Source organism: Chionomys nivalis, chromosome 21, assembly GCF_950005125.1.
Source record: "Chionomys nivalis chromosome 21, mChiNiv1.1, whole genome shotgun sequence".
NCBI lineage: Eukaryota > Metazoa > Chordata > Mammalia > Rodentia > Cricetidae > Chionomys > Chionomys nivalis.
The window spans coordinates 15,230,497-15,253,064 of NC_080106.1; the positions used below are offsets into that span (position 1 = coordinate 15,230,497).

Genomic DNA, 22,568 nt, shown 5'->3' on the forward strand with positions numbered 1-22,568 from the left:
CTCTGGGAGTTCGAAGCCAGCCTGATCTACAAGGGCTAGTTCTGGGACAGGCACCAAAGCTACAGAGAAGCCCTGTCTCGAAAAACCAAAAAAAAAAAAAAAAAAAAAAAAAAAAAAAAAAAAAAAAAAGATATGAAAATATAGGAAATTGTGAGGTAGACACCTGCTCACTTAAACATAGCGAACTTTTTATTGTTGCAGCTTTTGAGGGGTTGAGTGGCAGTGTCCTCAACTGTGCCTGTAGGAAAGGACAAAATCAAGAGGTGGCCATCTCAGATAGCTAGCCGTGACGAGTCTGCTTCCTTCTATGGGAGAGATACATGCATCTTTACGGATCAGGGACAATGGGAAGTATAGGCAGAGAACATGATTTAGATTATATTTCTTGACTCGGTTAGGAGGAGGTATATTACCAAAGACATAATTGTTTTGTAGGATAAGAAGGTTAAACCTATGTCACTAGAAATAAAACCAGTTTTTATTTTTTACCATTGATTTTAATGCAAGGGTAATGAGAAAAATTAAATATTTTTTCTTTATGTCAAATGTTCCTGTTTTCCATTTCCCTGTCTCTAGATTGTCTTTCCTTTCTTCCTTCCACATAGGAGTACCATCTGCATGCCATATTCTGGGCTAAGATAGAAGAAGATCTGTTGGCTTATTATAAACCTTAACAGTAATGACAGTGTTTTAGATTACAGTTTTTAAAATAAGTTAAAAATTTGAAATTATTTTCAAATGACTTAGAAGTGCTATAAAATACTCCTGTCTTCAAAGATGGACCCCATGCTGACGACCCTCTGTCACCATCTAGAGGTAGTGCAAACGTATTGCAGGCCCAGTTCCTAGAAAATGGAATGCACAAAGGCAATCCCAGAAATTAAGCTTTCCAAATCTTTGTATATAAACCCTGCAGGAGGGATTGGACGCTTTCGTATGTAAATAAATACAATCAGAACTTGATTGCTATACCTATGGAGATATAGGAAATGGGTCTCAGAAACTGAACCAAATTTTGGAAGACTGAGATCTATGAGATTACAAGAACTGGAAAAACACTGAGGGGGATGAACCACCTCCATTAGGTTCATAAGGAGGCTGAGGACCTTAATGGATGGGCACTCAATGACTCCATATTGATGGAGAAAAGACTGAGATTAGGAGCTACTACACTGTTCATGTTCTCATTGGGGCAACCTCTCCCTCACCCCCAGCCTGGGAATCTGTCCTAACTCTCTCTCTCTCTCTCTCTCTCTCTCTCTCTCTCTCTCTCTCTCTCTCTCTCTCTCTCTCTCTGTGTGTGTGTGTGTAGGTTAATATTAACTGACAATTTCACAGGCTCTAGAATAACCCAATAGAAAAACCTGTGGGCATTTCCGTGTATCCGTTAGTAATCTAGAGGAGGGGCTAATAATTAAGATGAAAACCCTCACTCTAAATGTGGTTGGTACCAGTCCATGGGTTGGATCGTAGACTGAATCACAGTGAGTTGAACACCAGCATTCATCTCTCTGCTTCCTGACTGAAGACACAATGTAACCTGTTGCCTACCTTCCAGGACAGGATGAATGTCTTCCCTCTGACTATGAGCCTTGCATTCTAGCCCTGAACTTAGCCATCAAAAGAGGCAGTCTAAAAGGATGTGGGTAATCTCTTGCAAACGAGTGGAAGAACCCTTGCCAGGGGCACAGTTATTGTCAGCTGACTGTGGAGAGACCAAGTGTCCCTTCTGTTTCCTTTTGTGTTTGCTCGGTGCTGTTGCATGCATTGTTGACCCCAGTCCCCTTTTGCTGTTCAGTCTGCTGGTTAGTGACATGGGGAGTGGGGTGGCTTTTTACTGAATGCCTTTGATGTCTAATTTTCTTTAGTGTCCAGTCCTTTAGTAAAGTCACCCAACACACTGAGTCACCCCGTCACAATCTGCTGGATGCTCATCTCTGGGTGCTCTTCCCAATGGATCCTGACTCAGCATCACAGACAGTTTTGATGCATATGTGAGTTTCACATAACATAATATTCTACCAAGTAGTGGAAATATTCTGCTCTTATTTTTAAAGCCTACTTATGAAATGCTTAGAAAAATATACTAAGTTCTTAGGACACCCTTTAGATAAAACATGATGATTCCTGCTTAACCTATTTTAAGACAGGGGCCCTAGGGAACCCTCGGGAATTATGGAACTCCGATTTTTCTCACTTTGAAACCATGCTTCTTCCTTCCCAGCAAATAAGTGCCACATTTGCCTCTGTAGTCCAAGCTTATAATCATCCGTTATTTCATTCAACAAAGTAGATTGTGTGTATTGACCTATCACTTCTTCTAAGATTGACAAGGACCGCCTTTAAATGATGTTCAGGGGACTGACCAGGGCTGTCTCCTGTTATCACCGTTGGTCTAAGATCTATCATTTTGCACTCTGATGCTGGCCACAGTATCCTAACTTTCTCCTCTCTGTTTGCCTCGGTATCTCTGGTCTGTCTGCATGCTCAGCAGGCTTCCCATTGGCTGATATTTGGAGTTGACATTGCCTGCTCCCTACACATAGCACACAGAGAAATCCAAAGCTTCCTGCCCCACTATACCTGTATGCTTTGCACTCCTGCCAACACTCCAGGGACCCTCTCATCCAGCCTCCTGATGGTTTTGTCTCTGGTCTCTTTACCGCTTCCACCCAGGGCAAACACCTTCTCTACTTCAAAAGCTCTGTGTGTATGCTGTGCCCTTTCTCTTAGCGGGTAAATCCTAGTCCCCTCTGGATTGAACATCTGGAACAAACATCTGGATTGCACATCTGGATTGCACATCTGGAATAAAATCTGGATTGAACATCTGGAACAAACGTCTGGATTGCACATCTGGAACAAACATCTGGATTGCACATCTGGATCGAACATCTGGAATAAACGTCTGGATTGACCATCTGGAATAAACATCTGGATCGCACATCTGGAATAAACATCTGAATTGCACATCTGGAATAAACATCTGATTGCACATCTGGATTGACATCTGGAATAAACATCTGGATCGCACATCTGGAACAACCATCTGGATTGAACATGGAATAAACATCTGGATTGAGCATCTGGAATAAACATCTGGATCGCACATCTGGAACAAACATCTGGATTGAACATGGAATAAACATCTGGATTGAGCATCTGGAATAAACATCTGGATTGACATCTGGAATAACCATCTGGATTGACATCTGGAATAGACATCTGGATTGCACATCTGGATTGCACATGAACATTGTTCAATCCAGATGTGCAATCCAGATGTGCAATCCAGATGTTTATTCCCACACATCTGAAAATTAAAGATCATCGTTAGAGTCAGAAGTTTGAGTATGAGAAAGCATAGCAGAGACTTCTCTAATGGTACAATTTTCTGTCTCTAAGTAGACAGAGAACTACTTCACCATGCCATTGTAATGACAATCCCAGGGACCAGTCATGTCCATTGTGACTAGAGTTACTGATACACGAGGAGAAGGCAATAATGACTCTGTCTCACGAACCTAAATCCTCAGAACACGTGTGGATTGAAGGCTGGAGGCTCCCTGAAAGATTATTTTTATGATTCTTGCATGGTCAGTCCTTGGTTTTCATATTGTGGGCGAATAATCTAAAACAATATGAAAACCAAGTAACCCAAGAGTCTAATAAAATATAGTTCATATTAAAAAAAAGTTTTTTTTTTTTCCTTTTCAGTCAATTTGTAAGGATCAAAAGAATCAAATAAAGGCAAATAAACGGATAGTTATACAGAAACACCTAATGTCTGTTTCTTAGGGTCAATGTAAAGAGGTTTGGGTACCTGGGGAAAAGATTCAATTTGTCTAGGAGCGGGGCGTGGTGGTGGTGGTGGGGGGGGAGTTGTTTCGTATACTGGGAACAGTGACTATTCACCGCTAGCTGTTTCTTCTTCAAGCTGCCCTAGATATGCCAGTTACTGGTGGGATTCTGGACAGCTGGGTGATCTTGAGTGCACCCAAACTTCAGGTTACACATCTCTTTATCAAAGGTTCAGGATTGCCACCTGGTTTGGGCAGGACCTGGGATGCCGCGAAAGAGAAAACTGCAGAAACTTTCCAGCGAACCCTGGGTTTCTTCGCCATCACCAGACTTTCCCAGAAGTCACACCCCTTACCTGAGTCTCCAGTTTCTCAGCTCATCTCTCTGTGCTCCTAAGTTAGGATCCCAAGGCGGACCCTGAGCGCTGCCCTCCCTCTCCTGGCCATGCGTCGGTCCCTCCCTCCCCCTGACTCCCACTCGGCCTCCCCGCCCCCTCTTTCCCCTCCCTCAGAGCCCAGGCCCAGGAATCCCACGCCCTTTGCTGTACAGGAGCTCGGACGAGCCCAGGGAAGGCCCGGGTCGCCAATCATTGAGCGGAGGAGAGGCGGGCGCTAGGCTCGGGCGCGCTGGGGGAGCCAGCTGGCGCTGCTCTGCTCGAGCCGCAGACAATCACCCCGACACCGACAGGCGCGCAGCAGACCCGCGAGCATCACCGACAGAGCTTCCCCGCCACGGGAGCTGCAGATCCGACTCTGGGAGATCCTGTACCCCGGAGCGCCTCAGGCCCGCGCGGCCGGAGCAGGGAGGAGGCTCACAGGCTCCCGCGCAGCCATGTGAGCTGCAGCGGCGACTCGCACCTGGCGCCGCACCTGAGGCTCCGCGGCCCTTGGGGACAATGCGCGCCTCCAGCAGTCACCGCGTCCGCACCTGACCATGGAGTGCGTCCTCTTGTTCGCGTGCGCCCTCCGGGCTGCCGATCCCGGACCGCCGTGGGGCCCCGTGGGACTAGGGCGTCTGGCCAAGGCAGGTGCCACTACTGAGGGGCGCGCCGCACAGCCGGGACCAGGGAGGCGCCCTACCCGCTGCGCTGCTCACACGCGGGTGTCACCTTTTTCTCTCTTGCAGGCGCTCCAGCTGTGCTGCCTCTGCTGTGCTTCGGTGGCCTTCGCCTTAGCCAGTGACAGCAGCAGCGGTGGCAGCGGATTAAATGATGGTTCGTATTTGCCCTCTCTGTACTCCACCGTCCCGCAAGGGCTCCCCTCACCCCGTCTGTCCCCTTTGTGTTCTAGAGAGAGAAATGTTAGAAAAAGGCGCACCTCCTAACCTGGCAGGTGTGTACTGTGTAAAAGAGAGAGAGGGGGAGAGAGAGAGAGAGAGAGAGAGAGAGAGAGAGAGAGAGAGAGAGAGAGAGAGAGAGAGAGAGAGAGAGAGAGAAGAAAAGGTTCCCTGGTTGGAGAAGGGAAATGTGGGAAGGTCTGTGAAGTTATCAGAAAATCAATGCCTCAAGCTGCGAGTCACATAGATGAGAAAATAATTTCCCTCCTTCACAGATGGCTTGTTAGGAAAAATAATCCGAACTTAAGTAAGAAATTAGAAAGGAAGTGGGCACCGAGTAGGGAATTGATAAAAGGCTTCGTTTCCTTCCTCTCCTGGGAAAGCCACAGAAACAAATTCTGGTTGGGGCTGAGAGGGGGTGAGCCCCCTCCTGCCACTTTCCCATTGTCCCTCCCTTCTCTCTCCACTGGCATTGTGCCATGGTGCCCAAAGACGCCCTTCGGTGGAAAACACTAGCCCTAGGTGCTTCAAGTCCTTGCTTCTGTCTTTTAAGTCCCCCAACTCCAAAGGTCCAGAGCACACTCCATCTTTTCTCATTTATTAACTTCACAATGCTCCCAGAGAAGGAAACCCTTGCTTTCAGTGTTTCCCACCAGCTGCAGGAGAACAATTCATGTTTGCCCCAGGCTCTTAAGCAAGACTTTACTGGCCAACGTGGATTTCTTGGGATTATAAATTGTCATCGTTGTAGGATTGAATTCTTTTGTTCAAATGCAAGGGGTCATTCTGAGACTGGAAGGTGCTAGAATTATGGGCAGAGGCTTTCAGAGAATGCGTACTGAGAGGACAGAGGACCCAGAAATACACTCTTATGAAGTCTTCATTTTGTCCCCTCAGAGCCAGTCAGAAGCTTCTAAAACTTCCCTCCTGTTCACCAGGAAGTAATGGCCAGCGAGCCCTTCTGTTCCAGGCATGGCTTATAAGGACTTACTAGGTTTGTTTTTGGAGTCAGAGTTTGCACAGTCTAGCTTCAGAGAAGATGACCTTGACCTTAGGGTCCTCCTACCCCCACCTCCCTGATGCTGGTTTCACCGGAATGCCCAACACACCTGGTTTATCTAGTCATGAGGATTGAACCCAGTGCCTCTTGTGTGTTTGTCAAGAACTCCGCCCACTGGGCTCCATTTCCTAGCCCCTGAAAGCACCTGAACCAACACAGCACATCAGTCTTTGTGAGGGACCTCTCACTGCCCCCTTTCCCAAACAGGACTGAATGTCACCAACAGGCTGTTAGTTCCTCTTTTGGAAACAAACTTATAGCAGGTGTCTGGGGTGGGGAGGGGACGAGGGGTTGGGAAGACTGGCTGACACTCCCAAGTTAAGAGCAGGTGGAGCGTCAGATGGCTGTGCACAAGGAGGAGAGGAAGACACGGTGGGAACTGTCGGGAGCATATGTCAGAAATGGCTGCTATGCAGTCGGGTCTGACTCTGGCAGATGGAGAAAAAAAGTCTTCTCATGCAAAAAGAGAGAAAAGAAGGCTGGCTTTAATCAACAGCTACATACCTTCAGAGCAACATATCAGGAATTTCTTGAGAAATAAAAACGTGTCCTGCTCAATTTTGAGGGGAACACATTTTTCCTTTTATTTTCTGAAAAATATGTCAATGATAGGGTATTTCTAGTTTAAAAGAAAGAGGGCGAAAGGAGCCATAAAAGAGTTGGCCACGCCTTAGAAGTCACACATGGTCCAGAAGGAAACAGGGCTCATTATTGTAATGTTGAGATTTCTTTGCTAATGTGAGCCTAATCAGAATATAATTAGAATATTGTGTTTTGATCCCTACACACTTTAAAACTTCCTGATTCCTCAGCATCTCCTAAATGATGTTTCATTTCATTGTTGTTGACTGCTCAGGGGAGGATTTCTTAACTTCTTTTTTTTTTTTTTTTTTTTAAATCTTTCTTTTTCCTTTTCTCTTCTGGGAGCCAAGGACCCAAGTGACTCAAACATGCCTCTTAGTTGTTAGGAATCTTTCTAAACACTTTCCAAATTAGTCTCCCATTCTGTGTGTGCCTCGAAAGTGGAAACCCAGAACATTTTTCCTCTTTTTTTAATGTGCACAGGGCATGCTCCACATCATCTTCTGGGACGATGTTTTCAACTCCAGTGGTTTGTGAAAGAAAGCAGTGTACCGACTCCGCTCTTTCCCGCAGCAAATTGTTTCCTAGCTCTCCGCCCGCCCCCCTACACACCCCCAGATCATACAGCAATTAGTGCTGCTCAGGGGAGCCAGGGGGAAGGCATTTTTAAACATGCCTTTCCAGGTGTCCCTGATCCGCCACACCCCCTCCAACATGTCTGAGCAGTTTGAAACACCAGCCTCTATCTAGGATGCTTCTGTAGATTTGGAGGCGTGTTTCTGCCTAGGCTGTGCTTAGGCCTCCCTGGAAGCTGCTCTGCTCGAAACAGTAAAGGAGAGCCCAAGTGTTGGAGTCCTGTTCTCCTGCGAAGTAGCACTGAGGGGGGGCGGGGAGTTGACTGCCCCTTGTTAATGAGCTGAGGAGGTCTTCAGAAATGGCACACTTTGTGACCTGTTTGTAGTGTTTCTATCCTCAGAGCAACCTAAACAAGGCTATCAATTGCCAGAAGAAAAATTCCCACTTACTAACCTTTACAACTTTATATTGATAAATTTTTGTCAGTCACCATCATGAGCATTACATACAGATGCTCCATGGCTAATACACGAAGAGTCCCTGTATTTCTTTTCATACTGAATATTGACCTTTCACCCAAATATTTTTGAAATTTATCACAATTGTGCTTAGCTTTTAGTTTCTGTAGCTTTTTTTTTTTTAATGCTGGACAAGGGTTTCACCACTGAGCCACATCCCCAGCTGTGGGGGTTTAAGGTGGTAGAGCCTGGTGGCACAAAACACAATGCACAGGAGCCCCTCTGGATTCTCTTCACTGTTAGGTGCACGGAACAAGGATTTTTGTGAGCTTTGGGGCAGCCTGCTGGAAACTGACCCATTGGCATCTTGGGCCCTGGGTTCTGACAGCTAAATTTTTCCATTACAGATTACGTCTTTGTCACGCCAGTCGAAGTGGACTCGGCCGGGTCGTATATCTCACAGGACATTTTGCACAACAGGAAAAGGCGATCGGCACACGCTGCCAGCAGCTCCCTGCACTACCGCTTTTCAGCATTTGGACAGGATCTACACTTAGAGCTTAAGCCCTCGGCAATTTTGAGCAGTCACTTTATAGTCCAGGTACTTGGAAAGGATGGTGCTTCAGAGACTCGGGAACCCGAGGCACAGCAGTGTTTGTATCAGGGATTTATCAGAAATGACAGCTCGTCCTCTGTTGCTGTGTCTACGTGTGCCGGCTTGGTAAGTCTGCCCCAGTCTAATGGAGCTCATGCTTCTCGTGTTTTGTGTAACTTGAATGAACAGATGTCTGCAGCACTAAGCTTCTCTTCCAACCAACTCCACACATTCACACTGTCAGCTTTGATACGTATAATATTTTCAATTGAGTTAATCTGCTCTCTGCAAAAGAAAGAAAGAAAGAAAGAAAGAAAGAAAGAAAGAAAGAAAGAAAGAAAGAAAGAAAGAAAGAAAGAAAATATAATAGAAGTTTAATGAGCATTTAGAACTTCCTTTTGATGTTTAATGGCCTGGGCCCTTTCATTCTCCATGTTTGAGACGATCCCCAAGGAAATTAATTTGATGGATGCCATTCGCTTCGCAAAGTCTTAGGAGACTAGGAATTCTATAAATCTAACAGGCTACATGGCGTCTCCATTGCTTTGAAAGGGGGAAAACTGCATTTCAAATCTAAAATTGCTTTCAGCAGCCAGAGTTAACCTGCCTTCAACCTGATGGAATGGGGGGCTTTGGTTTTCCTTAGAAAAATCTGTTGGTGCTGCACTGCTTGCAGAAGGCATCCTCTTAGAATGTGGGGTGGTGTGGGGGGACCAGCAGGATAAAATGCAGTACCCAGGGAGGCAGGCCTTTCCAAAGCACTTGGGGTGAGCATGATTTCCTTTCTGTATAATCTTTCTGTGTCAAACACCAGGCCAAGAATATCCATGTAAATGATACTCAGAATCCAATCAAGTAGACAAGGCAGTAAATGACATCGCAGGCTTTCATTTCATGTCGCCATGGAGAAATGTCTCAGGCTGACAGCAGAGCTGGTACTGGAGACACATGGTGCTCATGCTGTGGCGTGGCTGGAAGAAGGAAAATGTAAGAAAGCCCAGTTGGGAGTTAGCTGGTGATGTACATGTGGGATACAGCTTGGCTAAGCCAGGGGCGTGGTTTGGGGAGTGGACGGGGAGTGAATGAGGGCTCCCCTATTCTTCACTACTTAAGACTTTCCAGTTAAATCTTTTTTTCAAAGTGTTGTCCTGAAATCCTGCCAAACCCATAACCACAGTCACTATACTCTTTAGTGTATTTAAATTACAAAATAAAACAATGAGTTAGCAATTCCAAGCTAACCTAGATTCATCTGAGTGATGGCTGGCTCAACAATTCCCTGTGTGTTGAGACGTGGTTACTCACACGTGTGCTCACCCATGCACAGATGCGTCTTAGTTTTCGTTCTTTGCTGTCTTGTGGCGAGTCTTCTGCTGGTTTCTCACATTCTCCTTGTGTTTCCTGCTCTCTGCCTGTTCCAGTTTCCAAAAGTCCTCAAGAGTCACTCACTACACCACAGAGCCTTAGACCCTCTCATTCCAAACACTCACAATTAACAGCAGTAAGCACAGGCTCTCATTATCAAACCAGCACCGACCAGTGGGCTCTCCTTGTACCTTAGTTTCCTCATCTCCAAAACTGGGACTGTGGCCTTGGAGTCAGCTCAGTAGGTAGAGATGTTTGCTGCCAAACCTCATGACCTGAGTTCAATCCCTGGGAAACATTTAATGAAAGAAGAAAACCAGCTCCTCTGACCTTACATGCATGCAGTGGTACACAAAAACCCACACACATTCACCATCCATACAAAATAAATAAAACTTTTAAATGTTCTGAAAATCGTAGTAACTGGAGAGATTTCATCCCAGACCTGTAGAGAGGAACTGTTTCATGTGTGAAATCTTCCTTTAGTCTCTAGCTTTCCTCATTCTTACAATACGTAGCCTCCACATTCAGCCCTCGGAATTCTGCTCTTTGTGGGAGGTAGGAATTCTGATCAGTTATCTCATGGATAGACATCAGGTGGCCTTTTCTAGTGAAGAGGTTCACTTTGGAACTGGCAACAAATTATCATCTATGGCAGAAGAATGAAAATGGGCTAAAGTTTTCCAACCTTTACATGGTGTGAACAAAGCAGCTGGCATTGAGGTCTGTCCTGTGGAAGGCATAGGTTGTCCCTGCCCTTCAACAACCCAGGTGTATGGATGTAGTTATCGTGACCTCATTGGACCTTGGTTGGCTCTCAGCCATGTAAGATGACTTTTGCAATCATTACAATCTCCAGACATCTGACTCTGATGATCTAATTTGTTGACCCTGGTAGAGCCTCTGAGGTAAGAGGTAGGGAACAATCAAATGTATTTATCCTAAGTTTGCTGCCATCCCTTTCCCATTCCCCCACCAAACACCTGTGCAGTTCTTAAACTCCCAATAATAAGAAGCAAAATGAGAGAGGATGGACCTCACTGGCATGTGGTGACCCGGATCCATATTAATTTTGTGAGCTGTGTGGAAGGGTAATGTCTGCAGAGGAATGCTAAAATGTGCATACAGAAAAACACAAAAAATAATGATAAGGCTTGATTAATGTTGACAAAGTTCACATCCATAGTTGTGAGCCTAGATCAAATAGGACATTGTTAGTGTCCCAAGAAGGCCCTCGGTTGCTCCTGCCTTCTTTACTGTCCACATGAGGTAACCATTTTGCCCTAACCAATTGTGTGGTTTATTTATGCTTATTAAAAATTGTCCCCTAAGTAGAATCATAATGTACTTCCTCGTATGAGGGTCCCATAATGGTTTGTTTGTTTCTGCTGTGGTTCTCATTCTGTGGCATAGAGTAAAGTTGCTGTGTCCAGGTAGGCATAGGTGAAGCTTTAGCTGGTCCTGTGAATCAGCAAAAATATGTGCCAATCTACGCTTAATGTGGTAAAGTTCTGGGTGTTTCCTGTTCGCACCAGCACTTGACAATATCGGCCTTTTCCATCTTAGTAAATTTACAGGTGTGAAATTGGATACTACGTTGTAATTGGCATCTTTCTGATGGTTGATGGATGAAATATCACCTTTAACCTTATTGGCTATTTAGATGCCTTCTTTAATGTTCTCCTTACTATATAAAGATAAGCTATAAAATACGTAGTTTCAGCTTAAGTAGTGGTATGTGTTCCTTTCTCAGTAGATAGAAACAAGGATTCTAAGTGGAACACCCTTACTAGCTCAGCATCCTCCTTACTGTGACTATCCAACTCTTTGGTTTTGCAAAAGCAAGTCATGTGAAATCCTCTGAAGATACCACATTGAGGAGGCAGTGAGAGATGAGGATAAAGAGACTGGTCATCTCTTCCCTCTTCTAGCTACCTACAGATACTGGTAAGCATCTTTGGTCAAGAGGGAGTCTCATAAATCCCCTTAGGAGGTTAGTTGACAGCTACAGTGATGGATTCAGAACATCATAGATGATCCAAACGTTCAGCAGATGGACTTGTGTCTAATAGGCTTGTTGGAGCAACAAGTCGGAAAGTTAGGGTGTCAGAGGATACAGCAGTTCTTCATCCCTTGGTCCAGATACCCATAGGAGATAGATGACACTGTGAGATGAAATGCCTTTGTGTAAAGGTTCTGTCTGGGGTTTCTTTAAGGGTGGGGCTAGACCGTTGGCTTCAGGATCCCTTTAGATGTGATAGGCATCTCCCAGTGTACTTGCAGAATGTATTAGGAAAGTAATCAGTCACCTTTAAATGATCTGGCAAAGTGCCAGGAGGAAAGCTGGCTTCTACCTAGACTGTTAGGGAAACCTCAGAAGAAAACACAAAGGGCAGTAAGATTATAGTACTAAAATACATATATATTCTTCTTGTAGGCAGGAAGGTAGGCACATACACACTCCAGCTGGAATTTCTCCAGCAGGGGATTTCCCTGAATAATTCAAAATTACCCAGTGCTTAAAATACTTCTAATACTTTCTTGGAATGTACAGTTGCCATGCCAACAGAATTCACTTTAAGTAGTTCCGGGGGCTGTCCCTTACTTTCAGTAACTCACAAAGCAGGAGCCAGTGAATCCTGCCTGCCGTTAAGTTTGCAGGTGATTCCCACCTTTGAATTCTGAATGTCTATTCTGGGTCACCCCTGCCCATTCCACCTGGTGACCTTAAACTTGGTGAGTGCATTGGGAATTGCAGCCTTTGTCTCAGAACCACGGGGTTACATATTAACCTCACCTGTAGCTGCCTTCCACATATGTCCTTTCCACGCTACAAAACCACCCCTCTACCCACTCCAGGGGTGAGAAAGCAGGTCATGACCTCGGGCAAGCCAAGGCTGTTGTAAGGAAGCCTCACCTTGCTGTGAAACTGTGACACATTCTGTGTTCACCTGTGTTCTTTATTTCCATTTTCCATCAGACCATATCTTTCTTCAAAGATTTTACTGTTTTAAAATATTCTGATTTAGGGATCTTTTTCATTTGTGTGTGTGTGTGTGTGTGTGTGTGTGTGAGAGAGAGAGAGAGAGAGAGAGAGAGAGAGAGAGAGAGAGAGAGACTTTGCCTCCTATAAGCCACTTGATGAGCTTTGTCTGACATTCTAGAAATTCGGGTTCCTTTTCTTCAAACTGGAATTTGGCCCCAGAAAGATATATATATTTTTAAATGTTTTTGGTGTATTTTAGTAGTTGAGAACAAGTTATCGTGAACACTTGTGTTTGAGGATGTTTGGGAAAGCTATATTAACTCATGTATTCTGTCACCCAGTAGCTGTTTATCACTTCTGTCCTGGCAGACACCACTCTGCTCACAGACGGTAAAGCTGTGAATGAGGACACAGACACCATTGACACACTGACAGATGTGTCAAACCTTTCATTTAAAAGCAAGATTTATTTTTATTTTATGTGTACTGAGTTTGTGCCTGCATACACGTGTGTGCAATCTATATATGCAGTACCCAAAGAGGACAGATCATCTTAGGTCCACAATAATAGGAGTTACAGGCAGTTGTGAGCCACAATGTGGGTGCTGGGAATGAAACCCGGCTTCTCCACGGTAGTAGCAAGTACTTTTAACGGCTGTTTGTTGCTGAGACATCTCTCTGGGCTAGAATCTAATGTTTTGGCATTATAATAGGAGATTGTCACCTACACAGTCCATGCCTGACATGTAATCCAGTTACACACACACACACACACTCACAAAACAACCTAATGTATTAATTAAGTTTGGTTTCATAGCTACGCTTGGCTATAAATAACCCAAGGGATGTGGATTAAAAACACCTGCAAGAGAAACAGCACCAGGGCTCTTAGACCTAACAATTCCCATCTTAGTCTGAACTAAGCTCAGCAGAGCTCAAGAGCGAAGAGCGCACAAGCTCTATCTTCAGAAAAGGGAGAGGCTGGGCAAGGTAGTACCAGACACTAGCCTTCAGCACTAATGTGTGCTCCCATGTGTCAGTGAGTCAGGTTGTCCTATGTCACGAACAACGCTTTAATTCTCTTTAAACTTAGACTTTCTCCAGCATGTTTGGTCGTGGGTTTCTTTTCCCCTTTGAAGAAAGTCTCTGCATAGGTTCATGGTGACAAGGCAACCAGGAGCACAGTGCTGTCCCCAATTCTGCATCGCATCCTAAATGTGATAAAAAAAAAAAAAAAAGACCACCCTCTAAGGATAGGAGTTTCATGGTCACTGGGCTTGAAGAGAAATAAGCACCCGGGCTGTTCACATGTTCACTATGTAGCTGAGGATGGCCATGAGCATTGGATCCTCTTGTTCCCACTTCCTGAGTCCTGCAATGCCAGGAGACACCACCGTGTCTGGTTTTTGTGTAGTGTTAGGGATTAAGCTCAGGGCTTTGTGCATGAAAGGCAGGTAGATACACTCTATCTACTGAACACTGTATCCAGAGCCATTTTGCCTCTCTTTGCATAAACCCCATGTGCTCCTGTGTGTGTGTGTGTGTGTGTGTGTGTGTGTGTGTGTGTGAGAGAGAGAGAGAGAGAGAGAGAGAGAGAGAGAGAGAGAGAGAGAGAGTCTCTTGTGGCTCATGCTGTATGTAATTGTTACATCCTATGTAACTGAGGATGCCCTTGAAGTTCTGATCCTCCTGACCTCCTATGTCATCATAATGGCTTTAAGTGAGACTAGGGATTGGACCCAGGACTTTGTGTGGACTAAGCACTCTATTAACTGGGTATAAGTCCCTAGCCACTTCTTATCTTTTAATACACTAACCTGCATTTTCAGTCTCCATAAGATGGAGTTGATACTGGCCTGACCAATCTAACTCCTTTAAAACTGTACTTCTGGTTGACATCGTATTCCAGGGTCCCTGTTTCAGTATAAAAACAATTACTAGGCCTAAGGTCATTTTGCACTTTATTGGTACCTGACCTCTCTGAGAACCATGGTTTGTTCTAGTTGGAGAAATATACTTTTGCTTAATAAATTCAACCTAGACCAAGCTCTATACTTCACATGGCTATCAAGTGGAAACCACACAAGCAGTCTCTGACCGCATGGGTCTGCTGACTTTTGATAATCTGTGCAAAGACCAGCTGACCACATGGGAAAACCGCTTTGCTGTTGCCACCGAACCTTCTGACTGGTGTTGGCTCGTTGTCCTGGCTCCTCAACTGTATCCGAGGCTACCAGCAGAGTGGATACCATAACCAAGGCTGCCTCAAGAATCCTTTCCAGCCTGGATTCATGGTGCAGCATCCAACTTTGTCGTTTGCTTTCCTTTGCTTTCTCTTTCCTTTATCTGCTCCGTGGCTAGCTGCCCTGATGTCCCATTGTGTCTTTTCTTCGGGGGTGGCCTTTTGCAGCTTGTGACTGCTGCAGTGATCATTCTCAGGAGAGCATGGGTCCCTGCAAGGAGCTTTCGAAGCCATTGGATTTGAATAGGCGGTAGGGAGCTTTGATGTCCGCTTTTCAAAAGTATTTTATAACTCAGAAAGCTGTCACTGAGTTGTCTGTCGCTGGTCACTGCCTGCCGTGTCATCTTTAGAAAGCCGATTTCCATTCATAAAAGGGCTGAAGTTAAATGCCCTTAGCCTGTGGCTCTGCTGCTTTGAGGGGCCTTGTTAGCTAGCAGGGGTTGTTGAATTACATCCACCCCCTTGGAACGTCATGTTCACTTGAGAGGATCATGTGAAATTACAGATTAGGCTGGGTTGTATTTACATGTTTTTTAATATAGGCTGGCCCAAATCAAAGATGTTTTCTTAGGCTATTATTCAATTCATCAAGGGTAAAAAGACCCTTTTATTTTCTTGGCTTTTTTCCTTTGCGTTCTCCTAAGACATGATTTGTGAAGAGAATTATTTGCTTTTAACAAGGCTTTGAGCAAAAGGCCAAACCAAATTAAAAAAAAATTTTTTTCCCCCAAAGACCACAGTTCTTGCCAGGGAGTTGGACTCCAAAGTAGCTAAGGCAAGCCTGAGGGGTCTCTCACGAGAGCTGGAAGGGCCCAGCCTCCCTCTGTGGTACCTGCCTGTCATAATATAGCCACTAAGCACCATTCCCTCTGGGTGATTCTGTTGGCCATACTTGACTCCAGGGTCCTGGGCTAGGCATCCTGGCATCCTGAACATCCTGGCATCCTGGGCATCCTGGCATCCCAGGCTTGCTTCCTGAGGCCTCGTGTTTCTCTTGTGTTTCATAGAAATGCCCGCTGGCAGAGGGTGAGGGAGACCCCTGGTGAGTGCTGAACTTGTCACGCGGTAGCTGCTCTCTGCTTGATTGTTGACTTTGAACTAGGAGGTGGTCTGGCCAGGAAATGGCCATTGAACTCTTTCCCCCCTGTCCTGAAGCCTTTCCAGGCAGGCCTGTCAGAACAGGAAAAGAATTTCTTTGGGGTTGGCAACCCTCTTGGTGTGAAGGTTGGGAATCTTGTAGGGAGAGGAACCATTTTATCAAATAAGAAAGAATAAAAGAAAAAGGATTACTGAGGTCGGGGTGAGGAGGAGGAAGGGGATCAACACATTGATCGTAGATTTCTGTCTTCAGACTCGGAGCCAGCTCTTCCCTTCACTGCCTGCACAGCAGTGAGGTACATTGCTCACCCGCTGTGGGCTTGACGTCTTCACTGTAAGTTGAGGGTCTGATTGGGACCTCGCTTGTGAGGCTCACAAATATTTGGTCACAAGAAAGACCCTGTATGAGTGCCCATTCCCCCCTGAATGATCAAGTTCCCTAACCTAAAAATCAGATTGGTTAAGATCCCAAAATTTCTGAGTGCCAGCATGAGGTCCCGCTTCAGTACAAAAGTCAGAAGTTACCAGGCAATACCCACTTTGGCTATTTTTGAAATTGTTTATTTTATTCAGCATGAACACCCGGGTTATATACAGAGCCTGTAAATTATTTGGAAGTAGGACCTGAACTGTTGTCTTTACTTTTCCATATCTTTTTGAAGTGCCTGGTTAAAAAAAGAGTGAGAGAGAAAAATGGTCACTTTAGGCCTTAAATGCTAGTGTGTTGATTTGCACCTAAATATTACAAAAACCTATTGTTTGCTGTGTCTTCCCTTCATCAGCCTGAGTACAAGTACTTTTGTGAATGAATGTTTGTCATAATAATCATCATGCAGCAATTACTAGAACAAGTGGTGTATGCTTATCTGAACTGCTCAGGACTGCAGTGGTTAGGACATTTTATCTCAAACTACATATATTGATGTATATAATATAATATATCATCCATATCATATACACACACACACCAATTCATATATATATGTGTGTGTTTAGTATTAGTTACTTTTCTATTGCTGTGATAAAAAAAATACCATGACCAATGCCGTTTATAGAAGGAAGCATTTATCTGGACTCATGGTATCAGAGAGATAAGAGTTCTTCATACCAGGGAATCACAGCAGCAGGCAGCAAACATGTAGCTGGAGCGGCTAAGAGCTCATATTTTAAACTGCAGGCTGAAAACAGAAAGAGTGAAGTGGGAATGGCTCAAGGCTTTGAAAGTTCAAAGCCTGCCCCCAGTGATGTGCTTCTTCCAACTAGACCACACCTCCTAAGCCTACCCAATAGCACCACCAACTGGAGACTGTGTTCAAATGCATGAGACTATGAGGGACATCTCTTCCAAACTACCATATAGACACACATGTAATAATATACACACATGGCACATATGTATAGACACACACACATATATGTTTATGTATATAAATACAGATGTTTCTGAAAGGATTTAATCCATCCTTTCCTTCTCCCATACCTTTTCTCCCCAGCTCACTATCTTTTCCTCCGTCCTCCTCTACTTCCATTCTCTCTTCCCATTTTTTCTTTTTCTCCCTCCCTCCTTTCTTCTTTTCCACTAGAATTGCTAGCATTCAGCAAAGCTGGGCCTGAATTATCCAGCTGTATAATCATACCCTTTTCTATTATTCTCTCAACGATACTTTCCCCTCTTGGCTTCCTTCCACAAACAGAGCCTTCTGAGTTCTAGGTGATTCTGACATTTCCTTGGGTTCCTGACTTACTCATCTCACTGACCTATCCATCCCTAATGCCACAGATGTGTCACGGCTAAGAACAAGTGTGTGGGGCTCTAGACTTTATTTGCCTTCACCTGCCTATAAGACTTGGGGCTTCATTGAATTAATGGCTCTGCTCATCAAAATAAGAACAGAACAAAACTCCTCTTCTTTGTTGTGTGTTCATAGCTGAGTTAATGCAGAGGTGATCTAGGATGATGCAGAGCAAACTAAGGGCTTGACAGTTACTACTTTGAAACTCTTCGTCAACTCAACTTATTTGTACCGTGCCTGTGCTATGACTTTATTGTGTGTGTGTGGGGGGGGGGGAGTGACTGTTTTCACTGACACTTGTATCTAGGTACCCTAATCATGATGGTAGTAGTTAGATTTTTTTAAAAAGTGCCTGCCTTTGGAGTCATTTTATTTTTAAAATTTTGATCATTTTCACCCCTCCCCTAACTCCTCCCAAGATCCACCTCTGCTCTCTTCCCACCCAGCCTCGTGTCCTCTTACACAGACAGCCATCCAGTCCAATTTGTGCTCCCCAAATACTCTTAGGTGTGGTGCTGTCCCCTTGAATGTGAGCAGCCTATTATGGATCACATACTTAGCAGGTCTCAGTTGTCCTTCACTTAGCAGCTATCAGCTGCCAGTAGCTTCTCAGCTAGAGGTTGGACTTCATGCTTACCTCTCTCCTCCACCTTGGTGATTTGTCTGGCTTGAGCTTCATGCTGTCACAGCTGTTGTGGGTTCATATGTATAACTGTCCTTTGTGTCCAGAAAACATCATTTCATTCCTCTGGTTCTTTCTACCCTCTTCTTTGGAGATGACCCCTAAGCCTTGGTTTATATGCTTATATCTGTCCTGATTTTTTATTTGTTTGGATTTTTGCTATTGCTATAAAAATATGCATGTATCTGCAAGTGTCTCAGTTACATTGAGAGGTGTGCTTTATTGAGAGCAAGGTTAGGGCAGAGAGCCCCCTTTCTTATGAAATATTGGCAGATCAGATACAGGATACTAGTCATGGCCAGTGATTTATATGCTTTTATTGGCCACCAAGTGTCATTGTCACTATAACCTTAATTGTCCAATGTGCAAAACTGTTGAGAACTTACTTCCTCTGGTTTTGCATGGGTCCAAGACAGTGGCTTCAAAGAGCCCCCTCCAGCAGAACATATGTGCTGGAAAATTGCGTGGTTTCCCACCATGAGCAATAAACAATTCAAGAGAAAATGGCGCTGATTAAATCTTGAAGTCCAAATATAAACAGGCCTAATGATAGTCCTACACTTTAGAGCTTTCATGACCAAAAATATTTGTTTGGAGTTCATACACAACACTGTCTACGAACCCACGAGTTTGGCTACATCAAGTTACTCCCAGGAAAGCTTGTTCCCACGGTTTTCTTAGCCAGTTATAGAGCAGAATATACTCAAATGCTCGAAGAGAGGCCTGGTGAGTGTTCGGCCTGGATAATGTGGCCACCTCTCCTGAAGGGATGCTTTGAAGTGTCTAAGGGTCTTACTTTCAGTAGAATTCTTTTGATTGCTTATTCATGCCACTCAACTTTGAAATACTTGATCTGGCCCTTCTCCCAGTGTCAGTCAAGGGGGCATGTCTTCTGAAAGAAATTAGATGTGGACATCACTAATGTATGAGGAGCCAGCGATGTGCGTGCCCTCCTTTGAGGGATGGCACTTGAAAGAGATTGAGATAAGCTGCTGAAGGGGTTTGTGTCTGCCCGCTTTCCAGGTTCTGTAATAGAGTAAGCAGTGTCCTAAGGTCATCCTGGGAGCCTATAGTTCCTCGTCCACAGTTTGTATTTTATTTTACTGCTTCCAGGGTGCATGTGCAGAGTAACTCAACATTAATTTCTCTACGAGCAGATATGACCACAAATCCTTTGTATTGTGGATAAGTTTGGGTTTTCTTTATGCATGTCAAAGAGAGGACTGAAGTTAAATATTGCTTACATGCCCTCTCATGTTGCAGTATGTGAATACCCATTTCTGAAGCTTCTTAGGAGGTCTGGGTTTTGCAGCCTCTGTTTTGCAGTAAAACTCATTGGCGTAGGATGAATCCACTTCTTGTAAAAGACTTCTTTTTGTGTATAAGACAAATACAAATTGGTGCTCAATATTAGATGTGTAACACTGATGGAGGAGTTACTTTCATTTAATAAAGAAACTGCCTTGGCCCATTTATAGGCCAGCCCTTAGGTGGGTGGAGTAAACAGACAGAATGCTGGGAGAAAGAAGCTGAGTCAGGGAGTCGCCATGATTCTCCCACTCCAGACAGATGCAGGTTAAGATCTTTCCTGGGAAGCCAGCTCGTGGTACTACACAGAATATTAGAAATGGGTTAGATCAATATGTAAGAGCTAGCCAATAAGAGGCGGGAACTAATGGGCCAGGCAGTGTTTAAAAGAATACAGTTTCCATGTAATTATTTTGGGTAAAGCCATGCAGGCAGCCGGGTGCTGGGGACGCAGCCCCGCTGCTCTTATTACAACATAACACTACTATTTATGACTAAAGTCTAGAACAGTCAATTGATTTTAGTCCAGACAGCTGGAAAATCATGGATGCTCATGTTCAGATACCTGTCCAGACCCACAGAAACAGAAAGTTTAAAGATGAGACCAAGACATGAGTATCTTTTAAAGATTTCTCAAATAGTCCTGAAGTAAAGCCAAGCTTGAAAGCCTGTGGTCTATGTAAAAAGCATAAACTTCAGACACATCAGCATCCCAGAAACAGCTTGCATAACAACTTAAGATGACAGACTGACTTTAAAGTGCCAGGAGATTTAGGAGTCCAGCTCTATCTCCCTCACTGGTGATGCAATTTTGAGGAAATGGTCAATCTGGATAACATTTGAGTCTTAAAATTTTTATCTTGTGTTAAAGATGTTGGTCAGGAAGGGCACACCCTGCACTGTTAGGGTTGGAGGAAAACCTCAAGCGCTGGACCTCAGTTTCCACCTTGAAACAGGAGCTCTCGGTTTTTTTAATTAATTTATTTATTTATTAAAGATTTCTGCCTCCTCCCCACCACCGCCTCCCATTTCCCTCCCCCTCCCCCAATCAACTCCCTCTCCCTCAGCAGCCCAAAGAGCAGTCAGGGTTCCCTGCCCTGTGGGAAGTCCAAGGACCTCCCACCTCCTTCCAGGTCTAGTAAGGTGAGCATCCAAACAGCCTAGGCTCCCACAAAGCCAGTACGTCTCGTTTTTCATTGCCTCCTATACCAGGTTATCTGTTCCTCAAACTTCCAGGGATTCTCCAGTCTCAACTTCCTATTTGGCAATAAAAGGGATTGCAGATGCATGCTGTTGCACTGGTTCTGGGGAATTCAACTCAAGCCTTCATGCCTTACCCACTGAACCAGCCCTAACATTTGATTTTAAAATAACTTCAGACTCACAGGAACTTACAGAAATACTACATGGAAATGCTGTGTGGGTATAACTGAGCAATCTGGGAATATAGATTACTTACCTGTAGAGTAGTGACTTTGAAGGAAAAAAAGGGCTGTCATATTAGAGAGCAAAAGCCTAGGATGGCATGGCCTCTGTTGTTCATGTTCCTTCTCCAGCGGTGTGCCCTGTCACTGGAACTAGATGCTACAAGTATAAGACTTTCCAGATCAGTTAGCCTTTACTTGGGATCATTCCAGGAAGGTCTAACCTTGTCCAATAAGCCCTTTGAATATGGGTCTAGTTTGTAGGCAAATATCACTGGGGCTCAGAGGAAGAGGGCCTTAACACATGAGGGATTCTCACTTGCCAGTTCTGGATATGGAAGGGGCCATGTCAGAAGGCAGTCAGCCTCCAGAGCCAGTGTGGTCTTTGACTGATAAATGCCAAGCAAATAGAGACTCATTTCTGTCCCCCCAAAGGAACTGAGTTCTGCCTACAGTTTGAAGAGGCTGGAAGTAGATTTCTTTACAGAGCAAAAGAATATGGATAGGAGAGCTTGCACTTTGGACTGGTAGTGCTTCAAGTTAGTTGATAGGGTAGCCACATGCTGCTTCTTTGCCATCATTTTTTGAACAACAGTAGAATGCAAATATAGAAGTCTCTCAGGCTCATTCTAGGGCAGGCTTCAGGCACAAAGGAAATCCCTTGCCTTTTCAGGTTCATGGTCATCTTGAACTATCTGCCATCTGTAACCTTATGTTACAGGTGAGATAGCATGTATGATGGTTGATCTACAATGATTGTCAGTCTGATGAAATTTAGGATCACCTAGGAGACACGCTACTGGGTGTGCTAAGAGGGAGTTCCAGACAGGTTCACCTGAGCAGGGAAGACCCACCATCAAAGTGGGTGACATCGTCCATTGATGGCCTAGAAGTAATAAGTCTGGGGAAAACTGTGTGTCTGCCTGTTTTCCCCATCCTCCACTGATAGCAGACAGGCCGTGTTGGTCAGTCTTCTAAAATGGACACAACATCAATGACTCCCTAGGGATCTCGACTTTTGGTACAGATTCAGGACTATGGAAACACCTGGTTTCATTGAACAAGTTCTGAGTTCTGTTGCTCACCAAACAGATAGCTATTGTTGAACTACTCAGTCCCTGTAGTGTAAGTTAATCTAATGGTCCATTTTTATCATATTGTACACATATGTACACATTCTATTGGTTCTATTCTATAGAGAACTCCACTTAAATCCATGGATCTAAGTGAAGCAGCCAGTTTCCTTATATACTTACTTGTTTAAATTGCCTGTGGAATTGTGTTAGTATAGATTCTCAGTGGAATAATATTGGTATTAGGATG

The 22,568-nt window shown here is 44.5% G+C and overlaps 1 protein-coding gene across 1 annotated transcript in view; it reads left to right on the top strand.

Moving 5' to 3' along the window:
* Nucleotides 1–4,734: 4,734 nt before the first annotated feature.
* Adamts18 (ADAM metallopeptidase with thrombospondin type 1 motif 18) overlaps nucleotides 4,735–22,568 on the top strand; it is a 133,019-nt gene continuing 115,185 nt past the window's right edge. The window contains exons 1-3 of the mRNA XM_057753875.1: nucleotides 4,735–4,824; nucleotides 4,927–5,014; nucleotides 8,160–8,473. Coding sequence (XP_057609858.1) covers nucleotides 4,735–4,824; nucleotides 4,927–5,014; nucleotides 8,160–8,473 — 492 coding nt within the window. The remainder of the gene's footprint in view (nucleotides 4,825–4,926; nucleotides 5,015–8,159; nucleotides 8,474–22,568) is intronic.